Below are 22,273 nucleotides of genomic sequence, written 5' to 3' on the forward strand. Positions count from 1 at the left end.
AGTGGTTAAGGACAATGTTGAAAGTATAACGGGGGACTGACTGAACATAGAAACCTACTTTAGCTCCTAGAATCCCAGAGGTGAACTTGGGTTCACCTATACTCCACAAAGGAACCTGGGATTCGAACAGATCTGCAGGCTCAGTCTAGCTCAAATACACATTCCCAAAGTAATCTTGAATCCCCAAAGCCTTCCAAGGGTGGACAACAGACATGCCCATACCCTACTATGCCAACTGCTATCAATGATAACAAAAACAAACTCGGGTGCTCCACTGGATTCGGTTTCTTTGGTGAATGCCTATTAACTCATATAATGGGAAATGTGGTGGCTCGTGGTGTGTGCTGCTTCAGTTTTGTTCCAGACCATAGTAGGGGTGAGCCGTGTTTAGAAAGAGGGGATAAGCATCTCATTTGCCTGGCAAAGCAGAGGGAGCCCAAGTTCAACCTTCTGGATGTAGAAGTTCCATTACAGAGATGTGTATGGATGATGACAGTTCCAGATCACAAGGACAGATTATCTTAGCCATCACTGGCCTCACCATGCACATGTTGAGGGAAAGGGCTAACCTCATGCTAAGGGAATGGTGGGATGCTTCTGTCCTACACTTGTCAACGTCAGACCTGGGAAGTAAGAAGGCTCCTTACCTGAAAGGAAGAAGAGAAGGTTGTTGCTGCTCCCACCCTACCTCTGCCAACACACACACACACACACACACACACACACACACACACACACACACGGCAGAAAGAATTTCTACATGGCAGTTAAGTTCCAACTTACTTACTTGTGGGACCAGTTAACTTTCAGATCTTCCAGGTAGTAAGTAACAAAAGAGTACAGCCGGATGCCCTCAGCTGTGCTCTGGATTTTCAGGTCTGTAGCAGAGAGAGCTGAAAGAGAAAAACAGGATAGTTCATACAGCTGTAAGCCTATCCAGAACAGTGAAGCATTGTCGTGGGGAGACCATTTTAACTTACCTATGGTTTTACATACTTCACTCATCAGTTCTTTAAAGGCTGTGAATAGAAATTCATAGACAGAGCTTTAGCATAAAAATGCTCAACGTAAGGTCAGATCTCAAATTTTGAGTGGCATGTGATCTTAGCATTAACCTGCCTGGTGAAGGGTATTGGCTACAGGTGAATTTGCTGATCAACTGAGCAGACATGCTCTTTGAGGGAATACTACCTTAATTTGTATCAACTTTTAAAAGATCCCTGCTCTTATTCTGATATAATTTTCCCTCTAATTCTTTGTAACTGTCACCATAGTTACATTCTAGAGAAAGCCATAGTGAGATTTCCAGGAATGTTCTTGGCTTTAGGATTCTCTTCTTGAGTCCCAAGAAGTCTTAGATTACATACGTGGAATTTTTTTATCTGTGTCATCAACTCATAACGAATTAGCCAGTCAGGTTTCCTGATACTTCTCTACCTGATAATGCTTCTTGCCAATAAGCACATTTAGTCTTGCCTCCACCAGGATCAAGAAGATGAAATCAAAGTCAGACTGACACCGTTAGTAATATGTTAAAGATCTTGTTCAAGAACATACTTGGAAGTTTGGTGGTCACATGTATGTCTTTGTTTATCATGACATATTTGTCCTTAGAAGTCTCTGAAAAATGGAAATTGCTTTCTTGCTCTGCTAATAACTGAGAGCCTTGACAACTTGACATTTCATATATAAATCTTTCTTGAGATCTGTCAAGAGTAGACTATTCGGTGACATGTTTTTCATGGTAATTTATTTTTTTTTAAATAAACTTTTTTTTTTTTTAAGTAATTTCTACACTCAACTTGGAGCTTGAACTCACAACCCTGAGGTCAAGAGTCACATGCTTCTCCCACTGAGACAGCCAGATGTCCCTCATAGTAGCTTTTGACTCTGGAACACTTTTTATAGGGTTGAAACAAAAATGATGATTTATATTGAAAAGAGAACCCTTGTGGACTATGGACTATAAGTTCTCTGAAGATCAAAAGTACTCTTTGATTTCCAGGAAGACTAAAAGTGAAATATTTTTTAACAACACAGTAGTTCACTCTGCTAGAATTTAAATTAAAACAAAATCTGTGAACAAAAACTCAGCATGACCTAGTTAAGTAATAACTAGTTAAGTTAGTTAGTTTGTTAACTAACTTAACTAGCTAGTTCTATACACAGAACACACAAAATGAACCCCAGCAGTTAGGAGAAGACTGACCTTCATCCACAAGCTTCAGTCTGCTCTTATCTTTTCCTCTGTCGTCTTTCAAGATAACTTCATAAATCCCAGCATCTTTCTTGGAAAACTAAGAGGAAATGGAAACACCATGTTGCAGATTATAGCAGCTTCAGAGAATGGTGTTTGCATTTTTAAGGTCCTGTGGTTTATAGACCCTCAGTCAAATCACACACTTAACAAACATCTGGCCAAGGAGTGATGAGGACTTCACAGATGAACCTGTCTGTCATCATTTGACCTGCTAGCAGTCCTGATTTTTCATCCTCTAAGATTATAATTGATTTTAGACTTAAATTCCTTATCCTTTACTCTGCCTTCATGTTAAAAACTAATGATCACATATATTTGAACGATATGTTCTTTTAGACAAAACGTAGATGAAAATCTGTACTTAATTGAATACTGTGTCTGATTGTCTCTGTACTTTTGGGAACAAGTTATCATGAGGCTTAAGAGCAAACCAAGAAGAATCCACTTAATAGTCCTGCCACTCACCCAACTATGAAAAGAGGTAGTTCAGAGAGGCCAGAGTTGGTGCTATCTAGCCAATACTGGTGGGATATTGGATAGCTGACAAATCCATGCCTTATCACAAGGTGAGAGAAGCTTTTGTGTTCCTATGGCTTGTTTTTTGGGTGATGTCAGGGCAGGGATCTTGGAGCAGCAAGAAGTAAGGTGCTAAAAATGTGTGGGGCAAAGGCATACAGAATCTAGTCTCTTTTTTAGAAGAATGTAGGGTACAGAACTAATATACTTACATTTCACACTTACAGTCACCTACCTCTGTTATAAGCAGGGTACATATACCATCCTTAAAGTCATGCTTTTCATCCACTGATATCTCTCTTTCATCTTTGTACCATACAATATGAGTCTCCTTCTTAATATTTGCCACCTAGAAGAAAAACCATAATTATACTTCTTGAAATAGGGGGCTGCTACTCTTACAAAACTAAATAGTTCTTAACATAGCATTGGATAGAACAGAAAGCTTAGAAGAGCTTAGAAGACACAGATTTCTTTTTAACTTTATTTTTTTCAGTGTTCCAAGATTCATTGTTTTTGCATCATACCCAGTGCTTCCTCCTTAATACCCACCACCATGCTCACCCAACCCCCCCCACCCCCCTCCCCTCCAAAACCCTCAGTTTGTTTCTCACAGTCCACAGTCTCTGGTAGTTCATCTCCCCCAAGGGAGCTGGGGGAAATCGGAGGGAGAGAAGACATAGATTTCTAAAGGGATCAACTGAAAGCTATTTTAATTGATAAAGAGTTTAAAATAAAATAGATACAAGTGAATAAACCTAAATCAATAGCATTTCTATGTCCAACAATAAAAATTGATTTTAAAACTGTCTGGTGGAAACAAAACAAAACAAAACAAAACAAAACCTGTCTGGTAGGCAGAAAAGAATAGATATGTACATGATAGCAGGCAGACTTAAATAAAATAAATAATAATAATAATAAATATCTGAAAATCATGGGCAGACACATCCCATCACATTAAAATATAGCTTGTGTCACACACACAAAAATCCTTTATCAAAAGAACAGAATGAGTAAGTATATATCTAAATGAGTAAATAGGTATCTAAATATTTTATTTTTTATTTTTTAAAGTTTATTTATTTATAGTTTCTACATACATGGAACTCAGACTCACAAGTCTGAGATCAAGAGCCACATGGTCTACTGACTGAGTCATCCAGGCACCCCTCTAAATATTTTTAAAAAGACTAATGAAGTTTTGCAAATAAATGTAGAAGGTAAGTATGTTTTTAAAAACATTTTTTAATTAAAATATTTTCAGGTTTATTGAGATAAAATTGACATATAATATATAAGTTTAAGGTAAATATATTGATTTGAGATATGTATATATTATAAAATGATTACCACAATAAGTTTAGTTAACATCCATCAACTATGATTTAATAAATTAATTCCTTAGCAATTTTGAGGAAACATTTAAATCCTATACCTATACAAACTTCAAATAGGCTAAACACACTCATACAGCTAAAGGGATCTTGAGCTTTATCTACAATGTTTGAATTTTCTACAAAGAAGAGTATATTCATGTATTTCTTATATAATTAAAATTATATAAAATTATATAAAAAAGTAAAAGACTTCATACAAATCAAGAAAAAAATCCCTAACACCTAGATGATGACTGAAGAAATGAACACATAATTCCCCAAAGAGGAGATATAACCACAAAACAAACAGATGAAAAAAAATGTATAAGGTAATTACAATCAAGGGTATGCAAGCTTTAAAATGTTAAAAACTTTCTGTTAATAAATGAAATAATATGGGATCAGGAGGAGACAAACCATGAGAGACTCTTAATTTCACAAAACAAACTGGGGGTTGCTGGGGGGAGGGGGTTAGGGAGAGGGTGGTTGGGTTATGGACATTGGGGAGGGTGTGTGCTGTGGTGAGTGCTGTGAAATGTGTAAGCCTGATGATTCACAGAACTGTACCCCTGGGACAAATAACAGAATATGTTAATATAAATAAATATATATATATAAAAACATAAAGTAACATAAGAACCAACACTGGTAACAACTTTATAGTGAAACCAGTACACACAAACATTCTTTATAATCCTGTAAACGGGTCCCTGAATTATAGGAAGTAACTATTACTAGGCGACATCACTTCTGATAAAAATGACCCCTGACTGGGAAAAAAGCTGGGACTAGGAGAGACTAGAAATGGACTCCACAGCTTTAGGTTTCCCTAAGTATGCTGACACTTGTAATTTGGGCATGCCCCTCATGGCGACCGCTGGAAGCTCTGCCTAGGGAGTTGTTACAAGAGGTATCGGATGCTTAGAGTATGAAGTATTTTTAAAGTCATTGCATTTCCTACACTGACCAAAGTAGGTCTTGTCCCCTTGCACCTTAGCTGTCATCAGGGGGTGGTAAAGTGGATTCCTGCAGGTAAGGAGTGCCCAGCACTGCCTTGCAGGCAAGCTGGGGTTCTTGTCCTATATTCTGTTGAGTAGAGTAGTTCCAAATGGGGCTGGCCCACAATAGTCTCCTGAATCTAACTATACATACATTAACTATACATTCATTAACTATAATGAATATATAAATTGCTAAATGTACCAAAATTGCTATAATCATGAAACAAAGAGCAACGGCAAGACAGAGGAAAGTTCAGTCTACCTGGACAGAGAAGGGAAAGGCTTTACAGAAAAGATGACTAAGCTGGGCCTAGAGAAAGGATTTTGTCAGAGAAGCTGAAAGAAGATCACTTTAGGCACTGGAACAGCATGAATACATAATGTATGATTATTCAGAATCTCTTTCTACATTCAGAATCTGGGCAAGGGGCTGATCCTCCTGAGGAAAGCCATTGAAACAGGACACCAGAGCTCACCTCCCAGAAGGCTAGTGTAACAGGTAGAACAGAAAGAAGGAGGATAGACATGTGGGTCTCAGGGAAGGCATGGTTTATGGGGTGGGCAGTATGAAGGAGAAAGCGAGTCAGGGGCAACATGGCCGTGGACAGCCAAGAGGAGAGGGCTTTGGGTGGTGCCTGAGAAACTGTTTTTCAGGAAGTTTGCCATTTCCTGAGAGGCTAAATAAAGCCTAGACTTTATCTTCGGACATATTTCTGGTAGACTGCTGTTCCTTTAAATGTCATCAGACCTAGAAGAGATGGGAGCACTTGGGTTCTGACTTCTACAATGCCAATGCCAAACCCACGCTTCTACTTTAGAGTCACTGTCTGTTGCCATGACCTTCACACTCCAGCCTCAAAACATTCTGATGACTCACTCAGCTGAACACACCATGAGCTAAGGTACAAAATGATTCAGAATGTGATATGGACTTCTATTTCTAAATTTTTCCCTAGGCCTAATGAGACGATTGGTCATGAGCTGCAAACTCTTGACCAAGCCTCTTCCATCCTGGCAGCACACTGGTTTCAGAACCCACAGCTGAGCTAGCCAATACTCAAAGGTATTGTTGCCTCAGTCATGCAAGCTAGATAGGAAATTGCTACACTTCTATGGAAAGACAGTGTATCTGGAATGACTGTGTAATACATCTATTACTTAGAATGAAGATTTGGCCTGAAACAAAGACATTATGAGATTCTTCTGAGATTAATTTATTTTTAATGGGGGCAGGGGAGAGAAGAATGAATAGGCAGAGCACAAAGGCTTTTTAAGGCAGTGAAAAAACTCTGTATGATACTATAATGGTGGATAAAGGTCATTATATATTCATCTAAACCCACAGAATATATAATGCCAAGAGTGAACCTTAATGTAAACTGTGGACTTCGGGCAATTATGACATGTCCATGTAGAATCATCATTTGGAACAAATTGGTGACTCTGGTGGGGGGATGTTGATGAAGATGCTAGCTATACAAGTATGGGGACAGGGGCTACCGGGGAAATCTCTGTACCTTCCCTGCAATTTTGTTGTGAACCTAAAACTTCTCCTAAAAAACATAAAGTCTTGATTTAAAAAGAGAAGAGCCAGTCCTTATCAACTAGGGTGAAATTAGTAGGTGCAATCATCTTATCTTCCCATATTTTTATGTTGTTTTATTTTATCTTATTTTAGGTTTCATTTTATGTTATGTATCTTCCCAACCAATGATTACAGTAATAATCAATGGTAAGAATGTGTCACTTAGCATTTTGGTTCAAATGGTGATGAAAAATTGATCTTTCCTTTCTCACATTCTATGTTATTTTTATTTCACTTGTATCAAATATTTAAAATTTACCTACTTCTTACCCTGCATTTCTTCTTCTTCTTCTTCTTCTTCTTTTTTTTTTTTTAAGATTTGCTTATTTATTTTCGAAAGAAAGGAAGAGAGAGGGCGGGCAAAGGGAAAGAATCTCAAGATATTCCCCACTAAGTGGGGAGCCTGACACTGGGCTGGACGTGGGGCTCAAGTCCCCTGACCCACGAGATCCTGACCTGAGCCAAAATGGAGTTGGATGCTCAGCCTATTGTGAAACCCAGATTCCTCCTTACCTTGCATTTCAATAGTACATTACATTCACCAGTCACTTCCCAGCTCAAATACTCAGCAAAATGAGGACCTAGAAAATTTTAATGGTCAATAATCACTCTATTAATCACGAATGCAAAATCAAAGCTCATTCTTAAATTCTAAAATGATATATGTATACAAAGTATATTTATATACATAAATATATAAAGTGATACTTTAAAATTCAAGATTAGTTTTCAAATATTTTAAACTGACATAAATTTAATAATAAATATTTTTAATTTTTTTTTAAATTTACCAGGGCATTATTAACATTAGCAATAATATACACTTAAATTTGTTACGGAATTAATCTTGGAATATTTTTTTCAAGAAATACAAAGTTTTTCTCTTTACTCACTGCCCATTTTTACCTTGTTTCCTGATCCATTCTTGCCGCTGGAATTCGGCTTCTTTCTGGAGTTTTTTATAAACTAAAATAGAAAAACAAAGAAGTATGAATTGAGTTGAGTGGTATAACTATATATGCCAGCCACTGTGCTGACTTATATTCCTTTTATTTTTTTTTTTTTAAGATTTCATTTATTTGTTTGTCAGAGAGAGAACAAGCAGGGGGAGAAGCAGGCCTCCTGCTGAACAAGGAGCCTGATGTGGGACTAGAATCTAAGACCCTGGAATCATGACACATGCTGACGGCAGATACTTAACTGATGTAGCCACCCAGAGATCCCTATATTCATTATTATAATGTACTTATACATCATGACAACCTATTTAAGTTTTTATAATGAAGGAAGAGGCTAGGAAGGTTAAGTAAATCGTTCAAGGTCATGAAGCAAGGAAATAGTGAAATAGTATTGGATGTTGCAAATGTAGAGATTTGGCCAGCCTTTCTAAATGCCACATTTGTTAAATGCCACATTTTACATGTTGGTAGTTTCTATAGTGGCTTATGGCAACTGACATATAATTCAGTTATATAGTAGAATTAATTGATCTGGCATGAACCACTTGTGCATATTTTTCTTCTTAATTTAAGTAGTTTAAAGTACGTACACAGTATAAAGTACTATCATTGTTTCTGAGATACAGATGCAGTCTTTGTTGTATTGCAATCTCCTTAACTGGAGAATTTTAGTAATAAATACTTGTTTAGACAGGAGATCATTTAACTGCAGTCTTCCCTGTGGACTAAGGTTAAATCTGGTGAAATACTGTGGAAAGTATTCACATTGGATTCCAATGTTTGAAATACAAGAAACATTTCCTGCTGCCTTCCACATGACCACTTTGATATCACAGGGTATTTGCACTGAAGGGAACAGTGAAGTCTTTGAGTTAATGTGCCACAGACTTCTTACCATCTCCAATGAGAACAAGAGTGGAGTGGCCGGTTGCTTTTCCATCTTGAAGCTGGAAAGTATATGTTCCCTCATCGTCATCCTGTAGCTTTTCCATGAACATTTCAATTATGCCAGTGTTTCGGTCAATATGCATCTTGTATTTCTTCAATGTGGAAAGGAAAACAGAAATCAGTGAGGAAGATATGATGCTGATGCCTGATGGAATAAATGCAAACTCCGAGGAATCATAATTTTAACAAAATTTATTGTTAACTTTTTTTTTAAGATGGGCTTTCAAAATCTTGTTCCCTAGAAAAAGAAAAATAGGATGTGGCACATATGACCTTGACCAGAACTGATTGCTATTAAGTCTTATATTTAATTTTTTTAAATACAAATAAAGTTCTGTTATCCCAAGTCAGAAATGTTGCCAAAAAGGTGTTTTTAGATTCCCATTTTACCTTCCAGATTACATTCGTTTTAATTAGCAGAATAATGCAAAACAATGTGACGGACATGTTTTTGTCTCATCCATTGCTATATCCCTCACATCTTGGGCACACAAGGTCTATAGCAGGCAGTTAATAAATATATGTGGAATTAATATGTAAATAAGAATGCCTCCAAAATATGTGAAGTCCATTTGTTCCTAATAAACTGTACTCACCCTACTGTTCTGTGCTTATTTTATATGTTGCTTAGGCAACTTTTTTTCAATGTAAAGATAAATCTTAGCCTCTTGGCATAAAAGCACAGGTTCTATAGTGGATTTTACTTAATGAAGTTTTCCTATAAAATGTCACAGAATGAAGGCTCAGGTCTGGTATCAGCTCTGCGCTGCAGTTCTTGCTCCAGAGTGTTCCCTGCAGGAAGCCAGTCTGCAACTGAGACCACATTTTTGCTTTGCTTTTCTCTACATTAGCTTGTTTCCCTAATCCCCACTCTTGAGAGAAATTCTATTTCAGACTGTCCTTCTAGGGAACTTAGCCTACGACACTGATTTCCATCAACGAAATAGTGTAAGAACTAACTGCAATGACAATGAACAGTTCTTCAAGTTCAGAGCATGTATGTGTATGTGTGCATGTGGGCAATAGCAAGAGAGTCTGTGTGAACACATAAAGGAGAGTGCATCGATGCACATGTGTGCACCAGTGGTCCCTAAACGGCTGTGGCAGAAGACAATGATGCCAACAATGCTTTTTTCTTCCCCTCTACTGGCTGGGTGATGAACACAGCCATCAAGGAGAATATTTTGAAAATGGAGAAGATGGGCCACCGTGGAATCTGTGTGACTTATTCAGGTTCTATACACGGTTGCTAAATGAGCTGAAAAATATATTACATTTTCTTTTTTTTGCTATTTTATGTTATTCATTCTCCTCCTCACTAATGAATCCTGAAATGTTTTTAAAACATATCTTGATGAAAGGAGAACAGGTTGTTAATAATGGCCACAAATCACACCTCTCTCCCATCTTTTGAGTCTCTCATTTATACCTGTGATAGCACAGTAAGAGCCAGAGCTCCTAACTCCAGGTTCTTCAGTACCACGGGGTACTGGCCTGATTCTGGGAGGACAAATAAAGTGCAAATGTTGTAACTCTGTCTATGGAAACTATGCTTCTATTAAAAGCAAAGCAAAGAGTAGATATATACAATCACCTATGTAAAGAAGACACCAATAGACACACACACACACGTGTAGAAAAAGACCGAAAAGTATAAATCAATGTGTATATTAAAAAGCTGTAAGAATTTGTGATTTATCTTTTCTGAATCTTTACAATTTTTTTTACAATAAAAATGTATTTTTTCCCAGAAAAGTAATGAAAGATATTTTTGCTGCATTTTTTTCTGAGCCATTGGAACAATGGACGTCATTTCCTCCCCATGAAGAACCAAGTTCCTGCTAAGATTTCTAACGTGAGTTATATGAGTTCAGGTAAGCACACTGTCTCCTCTGCTTCTCAGGAGAAAAGCTGTATTTTCCCAGGTAACCATACTTCTTGATTTGCCTGGGACAGTTTCAATTTGATTCTTGTCCTGGAAAAACTATTCCTAGAACCCTCTTCCATTCTCAATAGTGTCCCAGTTTGGATAATATGACATAATCAATCTATATTTTCCTCTACCTATTTTCTTTTTTACATGTGAAATGCCTTAAACTCTCCCACCTACCCCACAAACCAGTGGTTTTCATAAAACTTACCTGCATTTTAATAGGGCTCCCTTAGCACATTGTACAGTGATATGTTTAGAATCTAAAAAGTACGAAACATACCGGCCCTTCAAAAATCTCCTTGTCATTAAATATGTAGGTGACTTTGGTGTTGCCAGACAGCTTCTCAGCCTGCATCCAAAACCGGACTTGGCCTTTCTCCAAGATTTCAACTGCCAACTCTGACTTAATTGGGACAGCTATGCAAAATAAAAACAAAAATAGTAATTTTACTGGTAACCAATTGTATTAATACCAATTTTTCAGTGAAAAAACACTCAATGGAAATGATAGTAGAGCACCTTGCTTCTTACAAAACCTGGAGACAGTAAGAACATTGTACGGAAAGAATGATGTTCAGGGATGGAAGATGTGGGTTCTAGTCCTGCTGCCACTTTGGGCAAATCATTCATCTTCTGTGAGTCATAGCTATCTCAACTGTAAAAATAATAAGGAAGGTAAACTTAACTCCAGGGTTCCTTCAGCTAATTTGTGTGACTCTCCGCTGTGGCTTTAGGAACAATAACAAAGTGTGATGAAATAGTCTTGGGCTGGCCCCAGGAGAGCTGAAGCCTAGTCCAACATCAGCAACTGTGTGATATTAGGCCGGTCCCTTCACTTATCTGGGCCTCAGTTGACTCATTTATAAATGAATGAGATTGTACCGAATATCCTAAATTATCAAGAGATTTTCCAGCTCCAACATTCTATAATCTTAATTACTTCAAAATACTGGGAAAGGAGTTAAATTTTATTTTTTTCAACAATTTAACTCACTTTAGAGGTTCTTTCAAATGTTTTTAAAAATGAATTTCAAAACAGAACTAATTTTGATGATATACACAAGATGAGCTAGCTTATCATTTAAATTCTATCCACCCCATTGGATTGCCAGTTCAATCACACTCCTAGACAAGGCAACATTTTTCAGAGGCAAATAAGTGAGTCACTATTAACAAGATATATTAAAATACATATTCTCTGAATATGGTACCAGACAACACTAAGACACTGTGAATAATGAATGACCAGTGCTCAAGAAGGGTGAGTTCTTTGCTCTCCTCATTTTACTGATGACAAAACTGAGCCCCGGGACATAAAGGAACATAACAGATATGTTAGTAACATATGTGGGTAGCAGAGTTGAGACCAGGGTTATTCCTTCTATTCTGTGCTCCTCTTGGTTCTCTGGCTGTCCACTCTAAAGAACAGTAGTGGTTGGGTAGTGAGTATCATGGCAGACTCGAGGGTTGTGAGAGCAGAGGCTAAACTTTCTCCTTACAGGACACTCCTGCTTGCTACAAGTAATTCTTAAGGAAAATGGAGAGTAGAATTTCCTGAGAAAGTCTGAAGACCTCATTCTGGGAAATCTAATACATGAGTGATGCAGTTACTTAAGGGGCCTAGAGTGGTGATGGAGAAGAAAGGGCATGTCCTCCTGGAAGTTTCAAGCTCCCTTAGTGTTCACTGCCCTCTCTGAGTAATAGGAACATCACTTGAGGAAACACTGGCCACCAGGAATCACCAGAGAGGGCGTGGTGGCAAACAGCAGGTGTACACACATTAATAGTCATGTCCTGCTCAGGTGCTATAAAGACCACTTGGGCTTAACCACAGGTATCCATGATGTACATCTGGTCTAGTTACTTAAATTCTCCAGACCTCAGAGTCTATACCTCTAAAACGAAATCACCTTAGAACTGAGACTTTTAAGGTCACTGTTGAGTTTAAATGGTATACTCCATTTCAGCACCCTACAAGTACTCTGGCATATAATAAGTGCTCTATAAATTTGGCTATTAATATTTTGGTACCTCTCTCCTCCTCCAGTGGCTTCAACAATACCCTAGAACTATCAATTATAAAATATATTGACACCTAAGAGGACATACTAAATAGATGCAATTTATATATATGTGTTTGCATATATCTGTACACATAGAGTATATGTGCACCAGAGGGATAATAATCAAGAGATATTATGCAGGATGTTGACAATACTGAATTATACCTTCCATCACCTCCCTCACAATACCTTGGAATCTTCAAGTAAGCTGTCTCTCTACACTGCAGCTTAATATCAATAGTGGCAAAATCAACTAGGCTATTTTCTGTTTTTAGCTTTATACATTTTTATTTTTTCCTTCATCTCGGTCCTAAATTTCCTTACAGTCCTTTCTCTGGCAGTTAATTTGTTCCAGCAAAATATCTATTTTTTGTAGGTTTAAGGCATATGCTCAGTGGTTTTCAAAATATTTTTGAAAACAGCTTAAAATAGAATTACTGCACCAAGGGATAAAGGAACAGCATACTCTTTATTACATTCTATAAGAAACAAGACCCATTTAAAACCTTATAAAATCTCATGAAAAGACTTAATGATATGTCAACATTTACCTAGAGGAAGTGGGTATAAATTGAGAAATTAGATCTGCTGTTTTGACCCTTCCTCAGATCTCTGAAAATATTCATGTAGTCAGGCTGATCTAATAGAAGTGGGAGGAAGAAAAGTGTGGGAGCTGTATTCTTGAAAATGCTGCTCCAATGGGCCAAGCAAATCTCCCTTGGGTTAGGAGATCTGATACTTGCATGTCAGAGTTTCTAACACATGTTGAGTTCTCTCTCTGCCTACCTAAATGCCACACGAGTTTTCTGCTACCCTCTCTCCTAGAACCAGTAATTAGAGTAAACATGCTTATGCAAAATAAATATCTCAGCATACGTGACAGTGATATCAGACAATTACTGTCTTCAAGTCCATATGATCACTGAACACCAGGGAGGCTTGGGCACTTCCAATTCAACAGTAATACCCCATGTTGTCTCATCACCATCCTTTAACCTAAATGTAAACATTGTTTGGACCAGCTGTTGCCTAGACACTTTGCCAATGTTTACTGTCCGACTAACTAGATTAGTGAATGCTGCTGTTTCTTTCCATTTCCACCAATGTTTGGGAGGAGACAGTGTGATCACGAATGGGGTCTGGCTGTGTTCAATATAGTGACCCTCTTTACCACTCCCTACTTCACAGCCCTGGGGACATGAAGGGAGAGCATACTGCACAGCTTGTAGACAGAGCTTCTACAAGTGGGTTTTTCTAGGATAACTACTGTTTCAATATTTATATTTTTCCTGAAAAGTTCAAGGGTCTCTCACAGCATCTCTATTCGGTAGGTGCTATAAACAATTACAACAGCCAGTTCTAGAAAGGAAACTAAGACATGGGAAATTAAAGTTGAGTTGCTCAGGTTCGTTGAATGGGTCAGAAGTACAGAATATAGAAAGGACAGGCCAAACTTCTACCTTCCAAGCAATTAAAAAATAATAATAACTTTGAAAATACCATTCACAATATTACTTTTCCAGTTTTGTGGTGATTTAGTGTACAGACGAGAAATGGTTCTCTCCCTGAGTTCAGAAAGTTTGTGTTCTATATCCACACTTCACAGACACCCCACTGTGCTGCTTTGTTGAACAAAGTTGGTTTTGAGAACATAACAGCTGAGGACAATAATCACTAACACTCAGCCTCAGGATAGAACAAGCAATCCTTGGGAATGGAAAAGAAGTCAGGCAATTAGTTCCAGAGCAGTGAGTGTTTCTTTTTTAATCACAGCCTTCACTGGGAATTTTGGGAAAGCTACAGACCTTTCTCCTAGGAAAATGGACATATACAAACATACAAGGTTTTGCCTGTAGTGTGGGTCACGATATAGTTTACTGAGTTCCTGAAAAGTCTGTATTGGTGAAGGAGCTGTATTTTAGGGTCTAAAGAGTAAAACAAAACAAAACAAAACAAAATGAAACAAAATTCGTGACTTAAAAGAGTGAGTGTGTATTATCATTCTTCATTTGTTTTCTCAAACTTCAGGGTATATAACCTGGATAACCCACCAGTTTGACCAACAGATATCAATGACAAGAGAACTTATCAGGTCAGTGGAACTTTCCGAGTATCATTTCAGACTTCTTTCTCTTCTTTTAGGTGTGGACTGTGAAATTTAATCTTTTATGTGGAAAGTACTTTATTGAAGAGTTTGTTCAGAAGAGATAGTTCAGAGAGATTCTTTTTCTGACTAGGACATCTTTACCTCATTTTCCAGGAGTTTAAAATGGTAGATAATGTCGTGAGATTATCTTTATTTAGAAGTGTTATTCTTCTGTTAAGTGCTAACATTAAATTGCTTAGGAAGAGATTGGTTTGCCTAAAAAACATGTGAGTTAATGTATACAGGATCATATAATATATAGGATTCCAAAGTACATAGGCAAAAAGTAAAGAACTTAATTACTCAGCTATGACACCTGTGTAACCTACTACTTCACTGTGTAACAGTATGGGATGTGTTTTCTATGTTAGTATCTGTATCTCTTTAGAACAATGGCCAAGATAAAAGCAGCCCTTCTGGAAAGTGCATTTGTAGCTAAAGTGTATATTCCATTAGGTATTCTTAAAAGCCTCTTCTCTTAGTCCTGTCAGTGTTGTCGTCTGACCTATTCCAGAAGTCACCACCTAAACCCTGTGGATGTACTGTGGACACTTACTTGGGAACTTGTGTTCTTGGCTGAGAGCTAGTAAACGTTTCAGCTCTGTAGGGAGAAAAAAAGAAAAATTAAACTTGAACTACCAAAACAAAAGCCACTTGATTCTAGAGGATCACTCAATGATGAATCAAAGCAGCGTTAGACTTGTGAATGGATTGATTTTTTTAAAAGATTTTATTTGTTTATTTGACAGAGAGAGATCACAAGTAGGCAGAGCAGCAGGCAGAGAGAAAGGGGGAAGCAGGCTCCCTGCTGAGCAGAGAGCCCAATGTGGGACTCTATCCCAGGACCTGAGCCGAAGGCAGAGGCTTAACCCACTGAGCCACCCAGGTGCCCTGATATTTTTTTAATTAAAGATTTTAATTTATTTATCAGAGAGAGAAAGCACACAGGGGGAGCAGAGGCCAGAGGGAGTGGGAGAAGCAGGCTCCCCACTGAGGCCCTATGAGGCACTTAATTCCAGGACCCTGGGATCATAACCTGAGCCAAAGGCAGATGCTTAACCAACTGAACCACTCAGGTGTCCTAATAAATGGAATGATTTTAAAATTACCTTCCTCATCGATCAAGTAGCTTGACCCTATTCCATCAGTGTCCGTTACATCACAGGAATAAATGCCCAGGTCTTCTGTCCCCAGGTCCTTGAAGGTCATTTTCGTCCTGCGGAACAGAATACTCTTGTAAGAAGGGAGGCTGTGTGGGATTTATGATCTAGCAAATTCTTCCTTGCTCTCTTTCCATAAACATCCTCACCATTGCTTTAAGATTACAGAATTTCATAAAATAATGAGAATCACCATTAGAGCTGACTTTATGTCAATCAAAGCTTTTCTAGCATCACAAATGAGATAACATATGAGAAAGCTTTTTAACTGAAATAACATGAAAAGTACTTTATAAGAACTGTTATTTTTTTTTCTTTTTTCTTTTTTTTTTATTTTTTTAGACTTTAATTTTTTTTATTTTTTATAAACATATATTTTTATCCCCAGGGGTACAGGTCTGTGAATCACCAGGTTTACACACTTCACAGCACTCACCAAATCACATACCCTCCCCAATGTCCATAATCCCACCCCCTTCTCCCCAACCCCCTCCCCCCGGCAACCGTCAGTTTGTTTTGTGAGATTAAGAGTCACTTATGGTTTGTCTCCCTCCCAATCCCATCTTGTTTTTTAAGGCTGACATTTGTTATTATTTTTTACATGACCAGATATAAAATATTTGTGATTTCATTCCGTTATACTAAGTATTTGAAATAGAAAGCAAAGAGCTTACTTCAGTCTCCTATCATGAAAATAAAACCCCATTATTATGACTGAAGCAGTACATACTTGTTGCCTTTGCTTTCAATCTCTAATCGGGGAGAGTCCTTTGTGGATACATAATCTTTGGACCAGTTGAACTGAGAATTTGGAGCCATCTGATCACATTCAAAGTTCAGTGAAATTACTCCATCATCATCCACGTTTACAACAACCTCTTTGGTTCCTAGAAGATCCAAAACAAGGCACTGATTATTTCCTGATAGAAATTAATGAAGTAAGAATTCCTTACTTTGGGATTCATTACTGTAGCCTCAAACCAGGGCCTTGAGCCTGTGCATGGGAAAATCTCCAGCTGCTCACTGTGAATGCACAATCCTACTTTACAATTCAACTTTTATACTGCAGCAGGGAATTAAATGAATGTGCCATGTTTTTCTGGTAAAGCCAACACCGTGGACAGTATTCTTTGCTTAGGGCTGAACAAAAATTGCTTGATGTGACTGAAGGAGTGGGTTGGTCATAATAAGGACAAGCCAGCCTGAGGCAAAAAGAAAGCTGAATAATCCTTATCAGGACCAAATCAATGACTTTTGCTTCGATAACATCCATATCCACCTACTCATCAGAAAAGGACAGTTAAGAAGTAAAGAAACCAAGGGGAAATTGAAGGGGAGAAAGTAGAGGCAGTAAAAATTGCCTGTGTTCATAGGCTTAATGTTTATTAATCATTTAAAAATGGAGAACTACATGGAAACTCAAGGCCGAGATCTTTCTCTGTTGATCAAGCAACCATAAATCAATCAAAAGGTGCCTCTCTGGATGAGAATGACAGCGACCTAAACATGACTGTTATCAAACTGTACGGAAATTGAAATGGAAATGAATTTCAAGAGATCCAGATGTTTAAAGAAGACTGGTTTTTAGATTTAAAAGAAAAAAATTCAGGTAGTGCTTTGAGTTCTTGTATTTTTGAGAGTTATAGCAAATTGCACTGGCATCTAATTTAGCAATTTAGAGTTCATACAGCATATAAAATATTCCCATCTATGCTTAACTCCAGTTTGAAAGGTAAAATGTACTTCTCAAGTTGACACTCATTTGATTACCAGTCTAAACTCAGTTTGTTTCCATATGTTAGGAAAAATATATTTAATCTCAGAAAGGTACAGCTTTGTCTTCAAAAGGGCATTAAAAAAGATCTTCCAATAGACACTGCCAAAAGATTGAAGGTCTTCTCTCTTAATTGTGTTGTAAGAAGCCAGCATCCTGGCCTATTGTGCAATAAAACTTGTCAGGGGAAAAAAACCTGCAAAACTCCTCCCAGAGGAAGGCCAATAGAAAATAATGCCCAAACAATGTGTGGCAACATGAAGATCTTGATTTGTAAGCCAGGAAGCTGATTTCATTTTGTCTTTTTTGATGACAGGGTGTGTGCTTATATTATAAGCCTCTAAAAAGTGATTTTTTTTTTAAACACATGAAATGCTTAAAGAAGACTAGTTCTAGAGATTTTTAAAATTATTTTTTTAAATGAAAGTGTTCTTTTCATATTTGGTGATAAACTGAAATAATACTCCAATAAACATTAAATTATATTTGAATGAAATGTCCACCATTTCATTACTTTTAAGGGTGAGTCTACCCTACTGGAAGTTGCAGACCATGTTCTAGTGATACTCCTGATAACATATGATGAATCCTCATCATCCACTACTGTATAACAAAAAGTGAAAAAGTGTTCTCATTAAAAGTTAAGACTAACATGTAAGAGGGCTGAGGTTCAGACAGTGTTATGATACAGAGCATGGTTGAGTCACAAAGAGAATAGAAATAAGAAAATTTCTGTGTATATGTATTGTTATATAGAGGAAAGATGTGATGGAGGTTGACTAAACCTTCCTTGCTCTTTGCATAATATCTATTTTGGAGGCATGACAGATTGTTCATATTAATCATTCATTGTCTTCTCTGTAATCCCTTTCAAAAGGAAGTGAATCATCCTTATGCTTGCTGTTTATTATATTGGAGGTATGATTTAAGTTTACAACAGAAAAAATATTGCTTAGGTTAAGAATTGTGATTTTTTTTTATTAAGGTGAAAGATCTGACTTTTTTTGCGAAGGAGTCACAAAACTGAAAGAATATGAATATCATAGTTAGCTTAACCTTTCTCTCCATTCCACAGAGAGCCTTTGCACTGTAACATTTCACCCATCTGGAACCCTGCTCCAAACCAAGAAGTAAGGAAAACAAGCCTCTGAGAGGCAGCACTGATGTGACAAAGTCCACACACTTGTATTCCTGGACACTCAGGAGAATTTCATAGATTGTCCCTTGGAATCTATTTATATTTCACTTGAGATTATTTGGTTGGGTTCCATCAGTAGATTGGAAGTTATTTGGTTGGGTTCCATCAGTAGATTAAACCTCCAAAACAGAGGGAAGTAAAAAGCTACCATCAGTAGGCACAATGAGAATAAGGAAAATGAGAGTAGGAGAGGAGGAAGAAAACCTAAATGCAGGCACAAAGACATTGTTTAATAGAGGAGTGAATGGCTCCTCGCCCCATAATGACATCACTGTATCCCAACACTGTACAATAAATAAGATTGATCCTTATGGCCCTGAGTCACACAGAAAAAGGTAGATAAGGTTCAGTATGCTGCATCCAAGGTTGAAAAGTACATACTAACATGTCTAATCTATTTTATAAGAATTTCCATCAGAGAGTTTTAGAATTAATTTTAAAGTATTGATGCTTTAGCAGTAAATTCTCAGGTAAATGGAACAACTGGGAATTTAGAACAATAATTCGTAGAGGTTTTTCTCTTTTTTTTAATTGAGGAAAAACTGGTCTATAAGATTATATAAGTTTCGGTATATAACACTATAATTCAACATCTGCATACACCACTAAAAGTCTAGCTACCATTCATCACCATACGATTGAATCCCTCTACTCATTTTGCCCACCCCCCACCCTCATTCCCCTGTGATAACCACCAATCTGTTTTCGTATCTATGAGTTTGCTTTTGTTTTGTTTGTTCATTGTTTTAGGCTTTTAGATTCCACATGAGTGAAATCACATGGTATTTGTCTTTCTGCATCTGACTGACTTCACTTCCCATAATATCTTCAGACCCATCCATATTGTCAAATGCTTTTTCTGCATCTATTGAGATGAACATGTACTTGTTATCCTTCATTTTGTCAAAGTGATGTATCGCAAGGATTGATTAGCAGGTATTGAACTCTCCTTGAATCCCTGGACTAAATCCCACTTAATCATGGTGGATGATCCCTTTGAATGTATTGTTGAATTTGACTTGTTAATGTTTTATTTAGGATTTTTGCATCAATGTTCATCAATGATACAGGCCTGTAATTTTCTTTTTTGTGGTGTCATCTGGTTTTGATATTGGGATAATGATAAAATGAGTTTGGAAGTGTTTTCTTCTTTTCAATTTTTTTTAGAAGAACTTGAGAAAGACAGGTATTGAATCTTTGAATGTTTGATAGAAATCACCAGTGAAGCTGCTCTGGTCCTGAACTTTTTTTTTGTTGAGAATTTTTTGATTACTGATTCAATTTCCTTACTAGTAATCGGTATATTCAGATTTTCTATTGCTTCATGAATCAATCTTGGAAGATTGTATGTTCTGAGAAATTTGTCTAGTTCTTCTAAGCAGTCCTCTATGTTGGTGTATAATTGCTCATTGTCTCATGATTATTCATATTTCTGTGGTGTCAATTGTAATATTGCCTCTGATTTCTAATTTTGTTTATTAGAGTCTTCTCCTTTCTTTTTCCCCCCTTGGTGAGTATAGCTAGTTTGTCAATTTTGTTTACCTTTTCAAAGAACCAGTTCTCAGTTTTACTGATCTTTCCCCTTTTTTTCCTAGTCTCTATTTCACTTATTATTATTCTAATCTTTACTATTCCCTTTTTTCTATTGACTTTAGGCATCATTGTTCTTTTTCTAGCTCCTTTGGGAGTAAAGTTAAATTGTTTATTTGAGATGTTTCTTGAAGTAGGCCTGTATTGCTATGTATTCCTTCTTAGAAACACTTTTACTGCATCATTCCAAATATTTTGGTATGTAATTTCTATTTTCACTTGTCTCTAGATATTTTTAATTGATTTTCTTTGATTATCTTGATGACCCAATGGTTGTTCAGTAGATTTGTTTAATCTCAAACATTTTTGTGGTTTTTCTAGTCTTCTTACAATTGATTTCCAGTTGCACAACACTGTATTCACAGAAAATACTTGATGTGATTTCAGTGCTCTTGAATTTATGGAGACTTATTTTATGATTTAACGTGATCTATACTGGAGAGTGTTCCATGTGCAGTTGAGAAGAATATTTATTCTGTCACTTTTGGGTGTAATTTTCTATATATATCTATTAAGTCCCTCCAGTCTAATGTATCATTTAAGGCTGATATTTCCTTATTAGTTTTCTGCTTGGATAATCTATCCATTGATGTAAGTAGGGGTATTAATGTCCCCTACTATTATTGTATTGCTGTCAGTTTCTCCCTTCAAGTCTGTCAATATTTGCTTTATATATCTTGGTGCCCCTTTATTGGGTGCATATATATATATATATATATATATATATATATATATATATATATATATATTTAAGATTTTATTTATTTATTTGACAGAGAGAGAGAGAGAGAGAGAGAACAAGTAAGCAGAGTGGCCGGCAGAGGGAGAAAGAGAAGCAGGCTCTCCACTGAGCAGGGAGCCAGATGTGGGGCTCAATCCCCAACCCTGGTATCATGACCTGAGCCGAAGGCAGCCACTTAACCAACTAAGGTGCCCCTGCATATATATTTATAAGTGTTATGTCTTCTTGCTGGATTGACTTTTTTATGATTATATGCCCTTGTCTGTTATTACAGTCCTTGTTTTAAGTCTGTTTTGTCTGGTATGAATATTGCTACTCCAGCTTTCTTTTCACTTCCATTTGCATGGAATCTCTTTTTTCATCCCTTCACTTTCAGTCTGCATATGTCTTTAGATCTGAAGTGAGTCTCTTGTACACAGAATATAAATGGGTCTTTTTTTTTTTTTTTTTTTTAGCCATTCTAATGGTCACTCTATATCTTTTGATTGGGGAGTGTAGTCTATTTATATTTAAAGTAATTATTGACAGGTATGTACTCACTGCTATTTTGTTAATTACTTTCTGGTTGTTTTTATAGTTCTCTTTCTTCCCTTGAAGTTTGGTGGCTTTCTTCAGTGTTATGTTTAGGTTCCCTTCTCATTTTCTTTATATATTTGCTCTAAGTTTTTGCAAAGTTATTTGCTCTAAGTTACTGCAAAGTTCACATATAACCTATGTATGTAACAGTATGTTTTGACTTCACAGTAACTTAAATTTGAATACATTCCAAAATTGTACATATTTTTATTTTTGATGTCACATTTTACATCTTTTTATTTATGCACCCCTTAACTAATTGTTGTGGTTTTTAAATTTATTTTGCTTTTTTCTGTCTTTTAACCCTCATACTTGCTTTACAAGGGATTGATTCACTATCTTTATAAATTTGCCTTTTCCAGTGAGATTTTTACTTTCTTATATTTTCTTATTATTAATTAGTGCCATTTCTTTTTGGTTTAGAGAACCCTCTTTAACATTTC

The 22,273-nt window shown here is 36.8% G+C and overlaps 1 protein-coding gene across 8 annotated transcripts in view; it reads right to left on the bottom strand.

The window, feature by feature from the left end:
* MYOM1 (myomesin 1) overlaps positions 1-22,273 on the bottom strand; it is a 148,901-nt gene that overhangs the window by 12,235 nt on the left and 114,393 nt on the right. For all 8 annotated transcript variants that reach the window (XM_059139562.1, XM_059139561.1, XM_059139560.1 and 5 more), the window contains 11 exons: positions 16,681-16,837; positions 15,900-16,006; positions 15,347-15,391; positions 10,862-10,998; positions 8,596-8,740; positions 7,648-7,707; positions 7,255-7,322; positions 3,012-3,125; positions 2,210-2,297; positions 981-1,019; positions 788-893 (listed from right to left, as the gene is read on the bottom strand). In XM_059139562.1, the coding sequence (XP_058995545.1) occupies positions 788-893; positions 981-1,019; positions 2,210-2,297; positions 3,012-3,125; positions 7,255-7,322; positions 7,648-7,707; positions 8,596-8,740; positions 10,862-10,998; positions 15,347-15,391; positions 15,900-16,006; positions 16,681-16,837 (1,066 nt within the window). The remainder of the gene's footprint in view (positions 1-787; positions 894-980; positions 1,020-2,209; positions 2,298-3,011; positions 3,126-7,254; positions 7,323-7,647; positions 7,708-8,595; positions 8,741-10,861; positions 10,999-15,346; positions 15,392-15,899; positions 16,007-16,680; positions 16,838-22,273) is intronic.

The sequence above is a fragment of the Mustela lutreola genome, chromosome 11 (genome assembly GCF_030435805.1).
Source record: "Mustela lutreola isolate mMusLut2 chromosome 11, mMusLut2.pri, whole genome shotgun sequence".
NCBI classification, from domain to species: Eukaryota; Metazoa; Chordata; class Mammalia; order Carnivora; family Mustelidae; genus Mustela; species Mustela lutreola.